The sequence below is a fragment of the Leptopilina heterotoma genome, unplaced genomic scaffold (genome assembly GCF_015476425.1).
Source record: "Leptopilina heterotoma isolate Lh14 unplaced genomic scaffold, ASM1547642v1 Lhet_413, whole genome shotgun sequence".
NCBI classification, from domain to species: Eukaryota; Metazoa; Arthropoda; class Insecta; order Hymenoptera; family Figitidae; genus Leptopilina; species Leptopilina heterotoma.
In genome coordinates, this window is record NW_025111074.1 from 183745 (window position 1) to 204964 (window position 21220).

Sequence of the window (21220 nt, forward strand, 5' to 3'; positions counted from 1 at the left end):
TACTTAATAGAATTAATATCAAGGCTGACAGAAATAAAAACATTGGCCGCGAAAAACCTTATGCAGTCAAAAATTAAGTCCAAACAAAACTACGACAAAAAGGTAAAACCCTTTCTAGGAAAAATAGGAGGCTTAATATAAGGCTTACGTCCTAAGAGAAGTTAAGAAAAACAAATTCGAACCATATTACCATGGACCATACGAAATTGTGGACCTCTTAGACAAGCATACCGCAATTTTAATTACAAATGAAGGTCAAAGGTTTCAAAAACATATAGATAAGTTAAAACTTGCTTATGAATAAAAATAATAACATTATTTTCTGTATTATAGATGGCGGAAATGGTACTCAGAACACCTTCTTTAAACGGAGAACTCATCGTTATTAATGTATTCCCAAAAAGAAACATTGACTCTATAGAATTTCCAAAAGGGATTCTAGAAGAACTTACAGCTGAATACAACTTAACTAAACCTAAATTCACTGTAGAACAAGTAACAGACCCCCCAAATGATAGAAAATATGAGATAAAATGCATCGTTAAAGACTTAACCCATGATAACATATTCATAGCTAGAAGTAGAGATGAAAGAAAAATTAAAGATGGAGAGCATACCACAGCTAGAAAATTATTAAAATTATTAGACAAAACTTATCATTTTAGTGAGGAAGAAAAGCAAGCCGATTATAAAGGTGTAACTTATGTAATGATCCAAGAAGAACCCACACAATTAAAAATAAAATTATATAAATGGACCAATTGTTGCGAAATTTGCTACATGAGAGGACATATTAAAAATAATTGCTTTCGCCCACTAAGAAATAAAAGATTGATTCCCCAATCAATCAGAGACACTACCAAATTAGACTTTTGGGAAATCCCAGGAAAACCAATCGAAACACCAATTGGAATGTCAATTGAAACTCAAACTAACACACAAAGTAATATTGAAAACTGGGATTCTCCAGAAGCCTTTTTCAATTAACAAAAAAAAATTATAATAAAGAATGGCAAATAATTTTAATACTATATAACAAATAATCAAAAACATATATACATATATATCTAAATAAAAATAAATAATAACACTATACTCATATTATTATAAACAAATAAAAACTATGATGTATTGATTAAATGAATAAATAAATAAAAATAAAATTATTAAAAGAAAGACGAGAGAAAACGAAGGAAGGGGACTTGGTGGTCGCCTTCTTCTTTCCTCTTTACTTTAAAAATTTTCTCAAAAAATTAATTTAACAAAATATTAATAATTAACAAATTTTATATTAAAATCAGAAATAAATAATATAAAAACCAAATTCATTATAAATTACTAACTCAATAAAGGTAAAAACAACCTTTATACGTCATATCGCACTTCGATATATCGATCGATAACAACATCGATATATGCTCTACAGAAAGGACAAATACATTAAATTACATGCAAAATCATGAATATAATTAAAGCAATTACTATTTAACAAATAGAATATAATTAATTAATTTAATTATATCCAAACTGTTAACAATATTATAACAAGTATCGATCGGCATTCTTGTACAGTTGTATGTATAGATAGCATAAAATAATAAAAATAACTATTAAAAACCATTTAATTAATATAACAATAACAATTAATAACAAAAAATACATAAAAGAAAGAATATTAAAAAAAACAAAATTCATAAAATAACCAAAATAAAAATAACCTTATACTATCGCACATCGAGATATCAATCGATACTTACATCGATACAAGCATTAACAAAAATAATAAAATACATCAAATTAAAGTCAAATTCATGAGAATTATATTTTATTATAAACAAACAAACCTCTAATTAATAAATAATACAATTAATTAATTTAATTCTATAAAAACATTATTAACATAACAACGGATATCGATCGATATATCACTCGAGATCCTTGTTCAGTTGTATGTATATTCAATACTAAATATTTAAACTCATTATTATAAACCAGTTAATTAATTAATATTACAACAATAATTAATATTAAATCCAATATAATCAACAAATAAATACTCTTAAATCAATTGTAACCATAAACAATTGAAATTTCCTAGAAAACTAAAAATCAAAATTCCCTATTCATAGTTCTTAATTCGAAAATAAAATATTAACTAAATTTATTTCCACAGATGAATATTCCAATCCTTGGATCTATTTCCGAAGCAATGGACTACATTTCTGTCGCCTTTAAGTTACTACTATTATTATTAGCAATAATAGTTATAAAAAACTTATACATTTGCTATAAGGTAATATCGATGAGGAGACGTCGATCGAATAATCCTTCTCATATATAATTCGACCACTGAATATATTGGAAGCTCAAGGAAGAAGGACTACCTGCAATAATTTCAAAAATCTACAAACATACATTTTCCATTCACAGCAAAATACCAATAACAACAGTCTTGATGTCATCCGTTTATCGAACGTAACTATCGATCCTTCTAGCGCGAGAAACCATACAATGCGTGCTATTCAACTCTCTTTGTCTTGCATATAATGACACTCTCACGCAGCCACGCATTCGACTCATGAACACAGCCTAATGCGATTTTAGCGCCACATATTCAAACTAAAGTATGTAACTATTGAAAACCTGTCTAAATCGATACCTTGTCAAGCGCAATGTTTAGATTGAAATTATTAAGCCTCGTTTCAACCATGGAGTAGTATAAGGAGACCGAACGCCACTCACGCAAAGTGGCCGCACTTTTCATTACCGTGTTTCCTCTGGGCTCACTTACATCGATAGAAGCGCCCCCAACGGGGAAAAATGTCACTAATAATCGTCTGCTAATTGTTATTGTACAGTGCAGTTGGTATTTTTATAGGTTAGTGTTGTTTGGAAATAGTTGACAATTATCATTAATAATTATCTTATAATTATAATATATTATTATTTATTCAATATTAATTTTGAAAGTGCTCGGTTGGAAGTGAAAAGAGATAAATAAGTAAGTATATGTGAGAATTGTTGCGATTAGTAATGTTTATATACATAACTTAATTGTTACTAAAATTCCCTCTATAATTAAGAGAGAAGAATTGCAATTTTTCACTACACAGACAGCAGCAGGCATTTTCACTCACAATTTATTTTTTACATGCTTCACTGAACTAACAATCACTTTTATAAACAAAATTAGAGGTTATGTCATGTCTTATTTTGTTTTTAAATATAATGATCTTCTCCTCCGCGAGAGGCTCTTCTATCGATGTAAGTGAGCCTAGAGGAATCACTGTTATGAAAAATGCGGCCACGTTTGACGCGGATTCATCACAGGCGTTCGTCTCCTTATACTACTCCATGGTTTCAACATAAAAATGACTTACAGAATGTTACAGCATGCGTCACTAAAATAGCAATTTATAACCATGCAATTCGTTTTCATTCAAATTTAATTATTAAAAAATTTTTAATAAAAATAAAATAAATAAATAAATAAAAACATATTTATCAATATTTTTGTTTATTAAAAAATTGTGTTAAAACAATAATTTAAATGGGCAATAAATTAGGGAATGACATAATAAACACTATATTAAAAATTGTAATACAATCATATACATTGTCACATAGGTACACATACAAATGAATAATTGTATATACTTAAAAATTTTGAATACGTAATTGAAAAATAAGCCAACTGAGTCGAACTACTCCAAATCAGCTTCTTCATTCTTAACAAAATTTTTTAAAACAAGCATCGAACACAGACAGTGTTGTGGCATCAGCCCGCAAGTACAAGAAGTTGAACCAGCATCATCATCACTAAAACAATGATAGTAGAATTAAAACAAATTGACATAACAATAACGAAATAAATTCTATGTAAACAAGAAGGAATAACTCACCTTTCGACATCAGGAAACTGAGACATAAAAGAAGACCCTACATCAGAATTATTAATAGTTTCCATGAATTCCAAAATTTGTGCCATACATTTCTCGAGCTTCACGAATAGAAGCAGTTCTGAATCGTTGCAATTGATATTTTCTTATTGCCTTCATATCCGGAATAGAAATATAGTTTGAATTTTTCCGTGGACGACCTCTCTTTCCTTTGGTGTTACTCTCAATTTCCTCCCGACGACTCACACCATGACTCAACTGCAGATCGTGAATAATAGAAACAGTTGACATCATAATTTTGTTTAAAAACTCCTGCAAACTAGAGTTGTCTGGAATTCTCCTATTTTCCCCTACAAAACAACAACAGTATTTTAAACAATAAAATAAATCGATCATTCGTGATCCACGTTAAACCCTTCACGTAAAAACAATTGCTTATTGTTTAAAATCAAGTTTCTTAAATCAATCGACGACACTTTAATTAAAGCACCCGCCCGTCGGTTATCTAAGGGCTGGACGACTTCAAAATCTTTGTCCGATACCTCCCACTGAAATCTGTCGTTACACAAAGTGACCAAAGTCTGCACGGCACTATTTAATTTTACTTTCCAAAATGCAAAATAAAATAACCCCAGTCGCTCTTCAACACGACGAAGTCTAAACAAAATCCCTGTCAACTTTGTTAATTGACTATTAACTGGTTCTGTTTGACTTTGATTAAATTCTAATAAAGATAAATCAAAATTTTGAACGGATTCACTATGTACGAATTCAGAAAGATAATTATCACCCAAATCAATATCATTTTCAGTGTCCATTTTAAAAAAAAAAAAATTTTTAACAACCTCACAGTTACATTAACAAATGGGTAATGCTCACCAGAAGAACAAGCTGCACTCTCCATAGTAGAAGAAACGATTTCCTGTCGACGATCTTCGTAAATAATCGTAGAGGCTGAAGAAGAATACTCACTCTCCATTACAACAACCAGTATAAACTAAACTGAATATCCCTTAGAGAATCATTTAAGCATTGTGACTACGTGACAAATAAAAAAAAAAATTTTCGCCAACATCTAGGAGAAAGAAGACAAAGTTCATGAAGGATCACAAACCACTTACCTCAGAAGAACAGATAAATTACACAACACGTATCTAGAATAAGCACTACACAAGCACATTTCCAATTATATTATAAACATAAAAATAGTATACTCTATTTATGAATATGTCATTATTTGTACAAATTTAGAAATTATTGTTAACATCAATAAAAAAATAAATTAATTAATTAAAAATTTTAGGCTAGCGAATTATCGGGGCGATAATTGTTTTAAGGGGGGAGGACTGTTACATCCCCAGATATAACTTCTTATTAAAGACAAAACCAATAATAATAAATAATATAATAATGACAAATAAAACATGTGTATATGTTTGCGTGTGTGTATATGTATGCATATATATATATATATATATATATGTAGTTAAAATAAATATAATAAAAATCTAACACAAGACATATAAACAATATATATGTGTATATATGTATATACACATATAACAAGCGAAGAAACCCTGCACGATAAACTAGTAAACTTGCGTAAAAGAGTTATCATCTACGACAATTGAAATTAAAATCGAACGTGATCTAGACTTGTGTGATAAGTGGGCGACGGTCGGTTCATTATCTGCACTCGTGGTAACTAATCGGTTGTCGCTTGCTTATCATAAACGATGATAAGTAGTGCAAGCATAAGAAAGTTCTTAATTTAGACACTAGAGTCTTAGATTTAAAATTATAAGAATGAATATATGAAAAGATGACTAATTATATAAAAATTGTAGTAAATTGTTGTAAAAAGCGAGTGTCACATTACTTAAGATCGAATAATTCACATATAAGAAAAATGATCCAACTCATACGTGTTTTATACATTTTAGCAAGGGTACGTTCTTTATACATTTTAGCAAGAGTACGTGCTTTATACATTTTAGCACGGATACGTGCCTTTTAACCGTCTCATCCCCAGTCAAGTAGACTATTATCTAGGGGTTTATTAAATATAAACCCCTGTTTTCTACAGTCAAATGTCAAATACTCCGGTGTGTTTCTGCCCGAACGGTATCGTCGAGTCGGCCCTTCGATTGTAATATTGAGTTTTAGAATCAGTGTTAAACATCAAAAGAATATTTGTTTTCTGTAAGGAAATAACTGGCACTATTCTTAATTTATATAATTACTTTCGTCGTATAATAGTTCAATTTTACTATTCTCTTTCTAATTTAATAAAATTAGTGCAAGTTCTTTCCGATTACTAAGAAGATAAGTTTTCTTTTGGTATCAAGGTACAGTGTCAGAAAGAACAATTAGAGTTTGTGAAAAGAGCTATCGAAATAGTCGTTTTAGTGCTAAAAGTGCTAAAATACGAACTAAAAACTTATAACTACATACTACTTGTACTACGGTGACGCAAGCCTGGTTGTAGTCACATTATTGTAATCTCATCATCAACAAAATCTCAAAAATTGTAAGTAACTGTAATTGTTTAAACTAAACATTATAAATAAACAATCACATAAAAAGGAATATGTATACATTATTTAACGAGGACCCGTAGTTCTTTTAAAGTCAAAACGAATCCACACTAAAAATAAACGTCAGGTCTTACCAACTTGACTAATCAGCAACTTGTCTCTATTTTACTAATAAATTAGTAAACTAATCTAAACCTTAGCTCGGGTCGTAACAAATCTACCAGGGATTTTTTTTTTAACTATATTTTCAAATAATTTTCAATTACTCCTTTCAATTCCAAAATTGGTTAAATCACCATTTTTTTGTTAGAATCATTTACATGATTAATTCAATAAATAAAAAATAATAAAAATACATAATGACTCAATGAAAACAACAATAAATAATAGTAGTAATAATGATAATAGTAATAAATAATAAAAAAGTAGTAAGAATAAGAAAATTGATATAAATGCAAAATAATTTTCGAATTTAATTTTAAATCGTTTTTAGTTATTTCTTCTTGTTTGAGATTATCACCATCTTCTTCTTATAATCATTTCCATCATTAAGTTTTCCTCTTGCCAAATTTTAGTGATCAAGCAGGGAACTTATCATTTTATAATATTTATATGTGGAAATAAAAATTGCAATCGAAATCTAAACAAAACTGAACACCATTTTGCTCTACTTACTATTATTTTTGAAAATGTATAGATAACAAGTAAACTTAAAAGAAACTTTAACGTTTATTAAATTTATTAATACATTTAGAGCTTAGAATGCATGTCAAATATTTGGCATAGTGGGAATGAGTATCGATTTGTTATAATTGGAAAGAACAATAATATAAATGACAAAACTACAAAACAAAAATTTAAACCTTTAAAAATAATACTGATGATTTCATTTAATTTTTATTGTATGATACTCAGCTTAATAAATTGGAAAATGAGAAAACATTAAACGTTTTAAGGTAAATTATATAAGAATAGTAAGTAAATAACAACATTGATTTATGCACTAAGAAAAATTATTTAACAATAGTAAATTTTCTAACCAGTGAAGGATAAAAATTAGAAATTCGAAAACGTTCAAAAATTAATGTCGGATCCTTTTTTAAGCTATGCTTTTTTGGTATATCAAAAATTTAAAATTTTTTAAGACTTTATACTTCGAGAAAATTTGAATTCGACCTTACTTGCGTCGACCATATTCAGAAGCTATAGATATTAATAATGAAGTACGCGTTTTATTTACGTGTCTAATTTACCGAATAATAATTTATAAGAACAAAATAATTACAGAAACGAATAGCTTTAAATTCTAAAAATAATCAAATATCACGAAAAACATTTATTTACTCTACTTAGTTTCAAACTTTTTCCGCAACTCTAAAAATAATAATACAAATTTACTTCGTTTTAAAGCAGTTGGTGTTTTTTTTATTGGCTTGGTTGATTATAGGTTAATTAAAATTCTTTCAATAAATTCAAATCATCAGAATTATTTTGATTTTTATCATTGTATACTTGTAGCTTTAAAGATTTTTCCCTACCATCATCTTCGATAACAATTACGTCTTCATCTTCTGATTCTAATACATTAATTTTCTCATCTACCTCATCTGGCTTATTACATTTTCTAGTCTCTTTTATCTTATTTTGCTCAGTAGGGTTCACAGTCTGTTAAGAAATAAATAATTTTAATTTGATTATTAATGTAATGCATAATAACACAGCCCCACAAAAAAAGAAAAGTACCCTGCGCGAAAGTCCACAGTACCATACCCCTATGTATTTTGATGCGCTGAAAACGAATCCAAAGTCAGATTTGCTCCATCACGTCAGGATTTTTTTCTAACCTCAAAAAACATGTCAGATTTTATGTAATTTATGTAAAATACAAAATTTTTTAAAAATTGATTAGATTTTTCTCAAACTTGTTTTTCGGGGGTTTTTAAGATCGCTGATTACGAATCTGCAGTCAGTTTTTAAAAATTCAAAATAGCGGATCCAATATGGCCGCCAAAATTTAAAAATTTGGTGGATTTTCACTTTACTTGGTATATAGGGGTTTTCGGGGTCGCTGATTACAAATTTGCAGTCAGATTTTAAAAATTCAATATGGCGGTCATTTTTTCGAAAATTGATTTCTTTTGCTTTAAAATGGGTACTCACTGGTTTTTCGGATCGCTGATCACAAATTTCAAATCAGACTTTAAAAATTTCTAACAACTGGTTCAATATGACTTGATATGCAAGCATTTTGGGAGTCGGTGAATTTAAAAGTTTCGAAAAGTTTGTTGGTAAACATTTATGCAGCAGGAAATGCAGATTCTTGGTAACCTGAATGCCTAAATTAAAATGTATTTATCGAGACGACATCTAGGAACATTTCTAGAGAATTAGGCATAATTTCTGGAGGAAGTTCAATTCAACAATTGCAGAATACTTTTCTCTTGAACGCAGGCCTGCTAGGACATAATACTGTATTGTATTTCCATTGTGTTTTGGCACAATATAGACCTTTTCATTTAAGACCGGAAGTTGAAGCTACGCCATGACAGACGGCGCGATTTCAAAATTTTCGAGCAACTTTGTGTCAGAATGTATATTGTGCTAATAACAATTCAAATAAAAAACTCGATGAAAATGATATTCCAGAATCTAAATTAATGTTTGAACAGGTAGAGAAAAATACTGTAGCTGTCAATTAAAAATATGGTTATAAAGCCGAAGTCAGTGTTTAAAGGGTAAAAAAGTCTATATTGTTTACATGTAAATAAGGTTATGTTATGTTATGAACATAACCTTACCCAAAGGTCTCATTTTCGATATACTTGACAAGTTCTGCAATTACTTCGAATATTTTCATTCCTAATATTTCATTTTCTAAATGTTAAACGGTTTTGGGAAAGAAATAAAGTAATAATTTTCAGTCAAATAAGACTTGCAACGAGCATCACTTTTGCAATTCCCAAAACAATATTTTTTTTTTGCATCAATTTTTTTCCTTTGTGGATTATTTTTCTCAGGGATACTGCTCATTTTTAATACACGCTAATTTTTTTTCTACATTTATTAGTAATATTTTTTAATTACTTTTCACTATTGGAACTGTGCATTTTGTACAAAAAGTGCTCGAAACTTTGTTGGAAGTTATATATATACTCCGCGCTTGTGCAGTACAGATTCCTTAAATGAAAAGGTCTATTAATCCTGCTGCTTCGATAGATGTAGTAGGCGACGACAACTGCCCCGAAATGGGATGTGTAGAATGATTTGCTTCCTGTCTATCGAAGTAACGAAGCCAGCGAAGGCGCGCTGCCTTGCAGGGGGACGTTAGGGTGTGAGGATGATACCGTAGTGTGTCCGGCGACGAGTTGATAATGTCCTCCTCAAAGTCGGAAAGCTCTCATACGTAGGCCTAGGGAGGTATGAGGGTTATCACCCCTAGGACGGTGGACTCGCCTGCGATCGGACCAGGATCCCTAGCGTGCGGGCATTTTCCTAAATATCATGGCTTTCAAAAATCAAAACAATAAAAAAACTTCAAACGCTTCAAAAGTTCTTTTTGGAGTGTCAACCTCACAACATACATGTGACAGCAAAGCAGATGTATTTTGTTACGTATGCGGACAATTTTATATCCCGAAAAATCGCAAATTAATCAATGAAAACATTAAACAAATTTACAAAGATTGTTTTGATTTTGAGATAGTCAATCAGAATGAAAAATGGGTTCCAAATACAATCTGCAGTTCCTGCTACACAATGTTAACTCGTTGGAATGATACGAAAGAGGATAAACACCTGAAGTTTAAAAAACCAACATTGTGGAAAAAACCATTGAATCGAGAAGATTGCTACTTTTGCATGACCAATGTAAAAGGCTATAATAAATAATGAAAAGAATATAATTTACGCATGTGTAGTATCTGTGAAAAAACCCGAAATTTTAAGTCATTTAACTCTTTCTTCTGCAAATATGGAAATCGACAGTTCACCATTAGAGTATGTACTTTCCGATATAAGTAATGCGGTTAGTAATATTGTAGAAGACAATGATGATATTTATATTCCAGATGGTTATCAGGAAGAAAAGATTAAAGAAGGCTTTACGCAAGAAGAGCTTAGCAACCTCATCAGAGATTTGAAATTACCCAAAAATGGAGCAGAATATCAGCTAGATAGAAAAATGCAAAAATAGAATGTGCAGCTAGATATCTAGCTTTAGTTTTAAAAAAGAAAAATTTGTTATCTAAAGGCACCACAGCTTACTTTTATCGTGACAGAGAAAAGGAATTTCGGAAATATTTTACAAAAGACGATGAGCTTTCATTAGTATATTGTTCTGACATCGAAGGACTAATAAATGAATTGAAACCAAACATATATGAAGATCAACATAAGACTAGACGTTATTCATTGACTCTTCTAAAAGAAGTCTAAAGGCAGTGCTAATTCATAACACTAATGTTTTTGCTTCAATTCCCGTAGCCCATTCCACTGAACTTAAGGAAGATTATGAAACTGTCAAATTAGTTTTGGAGAAAATTAAATATAAAGAACACAATTGGCAAATTTGTGGAGATTTTAAAATTATAAGTATCATGTTGGGCCAACAAGCAGGTTTTACGAAAACACCTTGCTTATTATGTTTGTGGGACAGTAGAGATCAGTAGACCAAAAGAACATCCTTTACACCAGGTTCCAAAAATATTAAATAAAAAAACCTCTAGTTGATCCTACAAAGGTAATTCCACCACCTTTACATATTAAACTAGGGGTAATGAAACAGTTTGTAAAGTCTTTAGATAAAGAAGGGAAATGTTTCAAGTACCTGGAACAAAAATTTCCAGAGATATCTGATGCTAAATTAAAGGAAGGAATTTTTGTTGGGCCTCGAATTCGCAAACTAGTAAAAGATGAAAAATTTATCACAGTAATGAGTAAAAAAGAGAAAGCTGCATTTGGCTTAGTTTTAAGGGAGTTATTGAAAACTTTCTTGGCAACCATAAGAGCGAGAATTGGGATCTAATAGTGAATGGTATGATCAAAAACTTTCAAAAATTGGGATGCTTGATGAGTTTGAAGCTCCATTTCCTACATTCACATCTGAGTTACTTTCCCAAAAATTAAGGAGACTACAGCGAGGAACAGGGAGAACGGTTTCATCAAGATATTAATGAAATGGAGAGCAGATATCAAGGCAGATGGGACGTAAATATGATGGCTGACTATTGTTGGATGCTAAAAAGGGATATTGTTCCAGGAAGAGTAAACTTAAAAAGAAAACTACTGCACAGGTCTTTCGAAGCTAAACGAGTCCGTTACCATAAACAGACATAAATAAAAATTACATTATTTTCAAACGGACATATTGATTTTTCAAAATCTAATTGAAGATTTGTTATCAGTGATCCGAAAAACCACTGAGTACCCATTTTAAAGCAAAATAAATCAATTTTCAAAAAAATGACCGCCATATTGGATCCGCCATATTGAATTTTTAACATCTGACTGCAAATCTGTAATAAGCGACCCCGAAAACCCCTATATACCAAGTAAAGTGAAAATCCACCAAATTTTTAAATTTTGGCCGCCATATTGGATCCGCCATTTTGAATTTTTAAAAACTGACTGCAGATTCGTAATCAGCGATCTTAAAAACCCCCAAGAAACAAGTTTGAGACAAATCTAATCAATTTTTAAAAAGTTTTGTATTTTACATAAATTACATAAAATCTGACATGTTTTTTGAGGTTAGAAAAAAATCCTGACGTGATGGAGCAAATCTGACTTCGGATTCGTGTTTAGCGCATCAAAATACATAGGGGCATGGTACTGTGGGCTTTCGCGCAGGGTACTTTTCTTTTTTTGTGGGGCTGTGTAATTAATACTTTTTTCCCTAATAATTATTTTCTTCAAATTAAACATATTAAAAATTTATTTTTAGTTAAGTTCATTCAATTAAAATGTTTAAATATTCGAAAAACATTTTTTTAAGTTTAACTTACTCTTTTGCCTTCCGTCAAGCTGTTCTTTTTAATTAAATTTTCATTTATCATTAATTGATTCAAAGCTTTAACTTCCCATTGCTTCGGTTTTGGAAGGACCAAATCGCAACTATAATAATAATAATAATAATTTAATTTTTTAATTTTAAAGCCTCTTAACTCATAACTATATTTAAGCAGGTAAATAGACAATGAATATGAGTGCCAAACTGAACTTTTTATCATTGGAGAGAAGCGTGATCACTTGATTGTCTAAATAATCATATTCGATTAGAATCGGTGATCCTCCCCCTGTTGCCTCTAGATTTTTCTTCGCATCCCGCATTTTTATTTTTATATCTCACTTCCATTTGTTCCAAGTCTAAAATATTATTTAAAGAATTTAAACATTTCAATTTTTTTTAATTTTTATAAGGAAAGAAATTTTATAAAATTGATTTCTTTTATAGGCATCTACTCTCATAGCAATTTTTCAAATTAAGTTATTTATTCCAATATAATTATTACCTTCATCCATGAATCCATTGTATTTATTTGACCATTTAATTCCATGTTTAGAATCGTAGTCAGAATGTTCCACAATTTCTTCTAAATAAAATAATTCATCGACTATTAGACTATTATTTTTTAATTTTTAAATCTCAATATATGTTCTCAAATTTTACTATACTATTTATTTATAAATCTTTCACAGTAATAATTTTAAAAATTTTATGACATTCAATTTTATTTGAGTATTAAGTTAAAAATGCATTTAAAGAAATTATGTACGTTAGTTGAAATTAAATATATCAAACAAACCTGATTAGAAAGAATAATTTTCACTTTTTCGCTAATGGCAAAACTTCGATTGTTCGACATGAATCGTAACATTATTTCGCGTTGCGAATTAGACACGTCAGTCGACATTCCTTTTGTAATATAATTCGATATGTAAATAGAAAATAGTAATTGCAATTAAATTTAAGAAAAACTGTGTTTCTGTCAATTATAAATTTAAGAAATAAAATACTTTTTAAATATTTTACTCACTTAATATGTTCTCTTGAAAATCAAAATTATTATTTATTACTAATTGATGGTTATACACGTCAGATTATTTTTTGTACGAAATGAATTTATCAATTAGTCAATATTAACAATAAACAAGTGCTATATTTTTCAATTATCATGCATTTAACTGTATACAGCGTCATCAATTGTCATAAAAATAAACATTTGCTCAGAATTTCATATATACATGTATTCTAGACAAAAACTAGTCCAGATAACCTTTTTTAAAAAATTAAAAATCATCACGAATGCAAAGCTTCCTGATAAGAAAGCAAAAACAGTAGAAATTGAAAGAAAATTACTTCAACTTTAATGAGCTTCTTAACTAAAGATTTCTAAGATTGAAGTCAAGCTAATTTCAACCGTTAGAAAAATTTCGATGGCGTATGGGTGCAATACAATTACAGTTACAGTAATTTCCACTTGAAAATATTCCCTGAAGATTCCCGACTAATATTGACGCAATATTGTTTAGTCAAATGATTAATGTAGTTCTGGACAAATTTTTTATTTCAGATTAAATTGAATTACTTGGGTTATTTAAAGATAGAAATTTTTTTCATAAGATACATTCTTTACACAAAAAAGGCTGTAATTAATTTTATAAAAGCATTTTAATTATAAAATATAAAGAATACATAAATATGTATAAAAGTAAATACTGATTAAGTAAAATGTCCATTCTCTAAATTTGAATTAGTAAAAATGTTTACTAATTTGAATTACTGACTGACTTTTTACTTTTCAATTAGTAAATTTTACTACAAATTCATTAGATATTACTATTTATTAGTAAAATTTACTAATTCAAAAGAAAAAGGCAGTTATAAATTGAGGCCTTGGATCCAATAACTCGCCCGACGCTCGGAGGAACGCGCAACTGCCAGTCAGTGAGCAGTGAGCGCCTCTGGGCCACTCACTGCTACCCGACTGGTATTAGCGCGTGCCTTCGAGCGTCGGGCGAGTTATTGGATCCAAGGCCTCAATTCATATTAGTAAACATTTTTACTAATTCAAATTTAGAGAATGGGGGAGATGGCCATAATTTCTTTAAAGAATTGTAAAAATTATAAAATAACGAAAAATGAAACATTTTCTTAGAAACAATCTTAAAATTTACATTTTATTAAAAGTGCATTTTGTCATATTCTCTTCCGAAATGTTCTTTACAGTTGAACAATGCTTATAATTTTTGGCTTTTATCTTTATCTAAATTTTTAATCGTTCGCATAATTTTATTCTCGAATTTTGAACATTTATCGTAAAATTAAATGCAGTTAAATCTGTAGGCAGATTTCCCAAAATTCCCTAAGCAAAAAAAAAAATCTTCAATAAGATGTCTACCTCTATCTGGTGTCAATAAGATCAAATTTATCTTGTTATCAAAGATTTATTAATTTGATTTTCTTTAATGTTTCTTAAAAATCTAGAGTTAAAATTGGGTAAACCAGCGACAGTAGTCGTCCACTTAAGAAAATATTTTTAATCAATACTGTTTAAAAATTGCAATTAAAATTTCTTCCACGTGTGATTGTTCCTTATGGTCTGACAATACTATTATACCAATCATGTTTTCAAAACCAGGCTACTGTCTGGTTTACCCTATATAAAAGTCATTAATGGACATTTCACCCAATAATACATAACAGAAGTAAACATCAAAATATTAATTAAATAAGTAAAATAATTTCTCCTCTAATTTTTTGTTAATATTAAAGTTTAGGTTATTTACTGTTTAATAAAACATGAATTTGAAAATTATATTAAAAAATAACAATGTAACAATAAGAAATAGAAATTTCTTAAAAATTTTTTTAGTACCTATATATAAAAAGAGAATAAAATGTACACTTAGAATTTCATTACTTTCCAATTGTTTATTGTTTATATTCACTTTAATTAACAACAAAATTTTCTATACACTTTTCTAACAGTTGCAGCCTATCAAAGTTAGACAATGAAAATTGGTTGAAAACGAAAATTACACCAATATCTTTATCACTGCCTTAAAAAACTTTTTAACGTTAATATTTAACGAAGTTATCAACATTCAAAGAATGTCATGTTTTTATTGTCACTTTTACAAGTGCTCTTTCAATTTTTACCGGTAGTGTATATCATCAAAACATAATTTTTTCTTAAAAACGTAGGTTTCTAAAAAAATTTGAATTCTTTGGTGTAATAGGAGTAGTCGATGGATTATAGTAACTTCAGTCAACAAATTTCAGCCAAAAAACAAATGTAACATTCATGACTAATAAAATTACAACTTCATATAGCCCAATATTTAAAAAAATAAGTTTAATTTATTGTCTTTTTATTTTTTATTCTTTTGCTAACAATGTAATATTTTCAAAAATTGAATTTAAAGCAACTAATCATCTTTATGTGATGATCATTTTTTAATATCAAATAGTAAATAACATTAAATATCTTTAATTTCGACAAAAACATCTATTATATAAATTTGTACAAAAGTTGTTTATTTATGAACATCTGCATATAAATAGCCATTTTTGTAGGTTCTAGTGTCTAATCTAATCGCAATTATGGAGCTAATGGCCCTATGACCACTCAAAATTTTCCAAAAGCAAAGAATTTCTTCATATAATAGATCAGTCAAATAGTAACAAAATGGGACCTTTTTTGGACATCCACATATTTAAGTGGGAGGATATTTTTAATGGAAAAACTATTTAGACAATACAATTTGTCAACTGAAAAATTATAAAGAATTATAAAGAACATTTTAAAATTAACCAACAAATTGCTATTTCTGAGAACGTGGCTCCACCTAAGAGTACGTTACTCACTTTGAAACTATGTTTTTTAGTGTTATTAAAGATAAATATAATTAATTAATATAATTTTTTCTAATTTAATTAATTTTAAATTATTTTTATTTATTTATTACTTAATTTTCTTTTTCTAAGATCAATAGAATTTAGAACGAAAAATAAATTAAAAGCATAATTCTTAGTTATTCGTAAGTATTTTTTTAGTTTGTTGTATTTGAGAAAAAAGAATTAAATGTACACCTGCACAAAAATTACCAATGCTTTATAAGATAAATTAATAAGGTAATGTATAAAAATAAGTTTAATTTTTTTAAGTTAGTATTTTAAAAGATAATGTACAGTTAGAATTGTCGTAAAATTAAGAAAATAATAATGTTCAGATGCAATCTTAGCTATTGTTACTTTTTTGGTTTGTTAAATTAGAAACGTAAATGGATAAATAATTATCCTAATTAAATTATTCAAAACGATGCACATAATTATAAACGAATTTACAGAAAATATGATACTAATACAAATTATTAAACAAGGTGGAAAATCTTATGTGAAATATTCGCGAATTATTTGTTGTCTGACTTCTTCTCTAACTGGACGATTTTCTGCATTTGGTATTTGCTCTTCAAACAAAACATCGTTATTGATGTCTTCAACAATGTTTGGTAAACGATAATGTTTTCTTATATTGTGAAGAATACCTGGCATTTACTATTTTTTCTAAATAAATAATTTTATTTTTATATTATTTAATAAAAAACAATATATTTTACGTAGAAAAGTGAATATTTTTAGGTATATTGTATTGCTTTATACAATAATTTAATACCTGCAGTTTCTGAGTCATAATGTAACCCTCTTTCCTTTCGCAAACATCTGAATACTGCTTTTAAAATCCCAATTGTTTGTTCAATGATAGATCTTGTAAATTTTAATCTAGAATTAAATCTGGCTTCCGGTGTATTTTCTTCAGGATTATGTATTGGTGTAATCAGTACGGGACTCAATCCATAGCCTGAGTCTCCTAGTTTATATATTTATTATTAAATTAATATTAAAGTAGCAACATATTCCTCGCTTGAGTGGAGTTTAACTTTGTGTTATATGTTTATTTTTATATCCAAATAAAGCTAAAATTTTTAATAATATTTAAGTCAAAAAACGTATTGTACATTTTTAAATTTTGAATTTCATAATATAAAGAAATTAAAAATATTCAAAATAATATAATATTTAAACAAAGTACTCCAAGCATCCCGTAATTTTACTGTAATATTAGAATGTTCACCTGATGATAATATTACCGGGAATATGATCGAAATTTAAAAAAAAGCGTAAAAAGAGATAAGTGTTTCCGATAAATAGTGATTGTAAAAAAGAAGATATTAGAAACTCGATTTTGACGTGTCAGGTAAAGTTTTATTTGTTGATTAATATCTATATAAATAAAATCAGACTGTTTTCTGTACATTGCTTAGAATTTGTAAATTTATGTTTAGTTTTTTGTTTTTAGTTTTAATTATAAATATAAATAAAAAATATAGGTTTGTAATGTAGATATTAAAAATCATTTTTGGTATGAGAATTGATCTATCAAATAGTTCTAAAAGTGATCTTTAAATAGTTTAGAATTTTACTACCCAAGAGCCAAAATCCTCTCATTCCTTCCATATACCTTTGCTCCATGAAAGCGCAAAGAATTGAATTGTTATAAACCCTAGCATCATTTGTTCTCCCACCATACCTTGCGTTCACAGCTAATATTTTATTATCAGCATCTGCTACATGTTGTTATATGATTTATAATAATAATAATAATAATAATAATAATTATAATAATAATAACTGAAGCATGATTTTAAAACATAAAAAATTTAGTACTATCATTGTATTGAGAGAATGAAATCCCTTCCTATTGAAGTATCCTTCCTCAATATCACCATGTGGTAGCGTAATACATATGTGGGTCCCGTCGACTACTCCAACAACACTCGGAAACTCGAACTTATCCAGAAATCTATATTTAAGAATATTTATCATTTATTGTTAGTTGGTACAATTATATTTTTACACCTTAAATAAAATGATTTAAAATTTAATTTTTAACTTGATTCTGTAAAAGTATTATGCTTTTAAGTTATGTAATGCAAAAAAAGACTGGAGAGTTTGTCTAGTGGATACGAAAATGGTCTATTCCACTAGATCGACGATGTTTTGACGTAAAAGATATATAGCGCCCCCTTTCTCAGTATTGCACCTCATCATTATGAGGTGCAATAGTTTATCTGTACTAACTAGACCGTCCGTCCAGTGTACTATATTTTAATGAGTATTAGATTGAATGTTAATTTGAGAAGTAAGGCGGTGTACCCTACGTGACGCATTAACTTGCAAGAAAGTTGATGTTTAATACCTTTGTTTCAACTCACAATGAAATTAACTCGTTAAGTATGTACGTGTGTGTGAGTGAATATAGTTTTCATTGGTTTTTATTATTGTGAAATATATTGTGGAGTGATTTTCTTATCTTTCTTATTATTAATGAAACAAGTTTAGTAAAATTGTTTTTTATCTTTAAAACCCTAATTTTTTTATTCGGCTCATACACCAAAAACTAAATTTGATTAAAAACATTTTGGGAGACCTTATAAATTATTTAGTGTATTGTTCTGTTTGAAATAAAAGTTATTGGGCTTAAATATATGTATTACAATCAATAAATTTTTAAACCCAACAACTTTTGTTTCAATGTTATATATAATGTAATACCTGCCAAACATTATTTTAATGAAACACAAAAATAATTTTAGATAATTTTGTTTAATTGAAATTAGTTTGTAAGTTTAATCCAAATATATGGAAAATATTTACGGCTTTGATTTAAAAGTATTAATTGTTTATATAATCATATTTACATAGTTCAAACAGGTATATTCTATTATGGTTTGAGCGAAATATATATTTAAAAATTGTATGTTTGATTCAAACTTAAAAGTTGATTATAAATAATTAAAAATCAACTAAAATAAATTATGCTTTAATTAAATATATTTTTTCTTTAAGTGTATCAAAAAATATGTTTCAATTAAAATTAAATATGTTTAACAGTATAGCAAAGATATTTAAAACTTAATTTAAACAAAACTGATTGTTTGAATTAAATGAATCTTTCTCAATGTACCTACTTTAATCAGCCAGTGGGATGTCTTTTTGACGTCCTTAGTAGAGGAGAACAGGGCGAGGCAGCCAATTGCTTCTTATTTCTGCATAATTTTTTCAAATCGTGCGCTATTGATAATGTAGACTGCTTATGGTAGTTTACTTTAGTTGCTAACAGATGGGCATTATTGCTGTAGCAGTTTAGCAATGACAGTATCATTTATGAAAACATACTTTTGGATGTAACTTTTCTAAGAGTTATTTTGGTGATTTTAGTTAATAGAGTTACACAAATAAAATTCTTGTAAAGTGATTTTTAATGCAGAATTTAGTGCTGAAGACGATGGTGTTAATGGAATTGCGATATTTTTAATATTACGGGTTTTGTAGATGTTTTCTTAAAAAAGTACTCGTGGGGTTAGACAGCCAAAACTAAATTTTTCGTCTTTTTGTGTCGATTTTATTGGTTCTTCTAAATGTTTTCCCTTTTTTTCCTACTCCAATACATTTTAAACTTAACATTGAATTTAATAAACCATTTTTTAAGAATAACAAATTTATATTCCCTTAAAATGTTAAATTGAATTTAATTAATGTTATTATTATAATAGGGGAGAGTCTCCAGTTGTGAGACACCTCCAGTTGTGAGACAGTCAATTTTTTTTAACATGCAATATTAAAAAGCCGATTGGTTTATATAAAAACATTTCTTTTTATATGAGCCAACTTTTTCGTGTACGCCGAAGCGGATATATAAACTGTTTTTGTTAAATACCAACACTGTGTGTGATAATCGACTAAAAAGCGTTTTTTCAATAAATGCAAAGTACTTTTTGTCCAAGTTAATTAATTGGAAAAGGTAAATGTAATGCATTTTCTTTTAGTGTTTCCTTATATTTTGTGATGCAATATTGCATTGTTCCAATCTACGGTTGGAAATAATTTAATTTTCCTTTTCCAAAATAGCGCCAATTTCTGGGTGTGAGACACAGCATATCACCAGTTGTGAGACGGTGTCAACACCCATCTGGGCAGCATAAAAAATACGACTTTGCAGGCATACTATTTAAATGTTGTTTTGATTTTTTTTCTAGTATTTTTGGGCATGTCAAGTGGAAAAAAGTCAATTGATTCAGAAGAAATCAATTTTAATGCTCTTGTTGAAGCTATTAAATTGTGTTTATTTGATAGTCATATTTTGGCGAATAAATATTATTATTTAGTATATAATAATATATATTATTAATATATTTAATTATTTCTACTAAACATAACGTTTTATGTCAAACTTATTAAATTTTAGCAATTTTTAATGAGTGTCTCACAACTGGAGACATTTTTTTTTTTGAAAAAAGCGATGTGCTCGGAAAATGTATCGTAAAATTTTTTGAGTTCATCGAAACACTATACTTTCTTTTAATAAAAGTTGCGTATTTCTGTTACCTTTCGAACGGTGTATTTTATTAACAATTTCGTTTACCCGTTTACAATTTACGGGTCAAAAATGAAACCCGTCTCACAACTGGAGACTCTCCCCTATTATTCAAATGTAAATTTTTGAAGTTTACTAACAATATAAAAGTAAGTTAAGGACAACTACCTTGTTATGTTTTACTAATTTTAACTTTAAGTTATGTTTTTTTAACTATTAAAATAGTTGGCTGCCTCACCCCACGTTTTTCAAATATGCCAAAATGTGGTCCTTTGGGAAAAGGGTTGTAGAAATTTTTAAGTGCAACCTACGTCAAAATGTTCTATGCCAATTTTTTAGCCAATAA

General features: G+C 28.5%; 2 protein-coding genes across 2 annotated transcripts in view; both read right to left on the reverse strand.

The window, feature by feature from the left end:
• The window catches only part of LOC122506379, a 219297-nt gene that overhangs the window by 153786 nt on the left and 44291 nt on the right, over positions 1-21220 (reverse strand). The window lies entirely within an intron of this gene.
• On the reverse strand, positions 1366-13040 carry LOC122506375. The gene is made up of 6 exons (XM_043618510.1): positions 12946-13040; positions 12654-12799; positions 12439-12547; positions 7949-8101; positions 3991-4157; positions 1366-1420 (listed from the first exon to the last, which is right to left on the reverse strand). Exons 2-6 carry the CDS (start codon positions 12761-12763, stop codon positions 1366-1368), a joined length of 594 nt encoding a protein of 197 aa, XP_043474445.1. The 5' UTR covers positions 12764-12799; positions 12946-13040.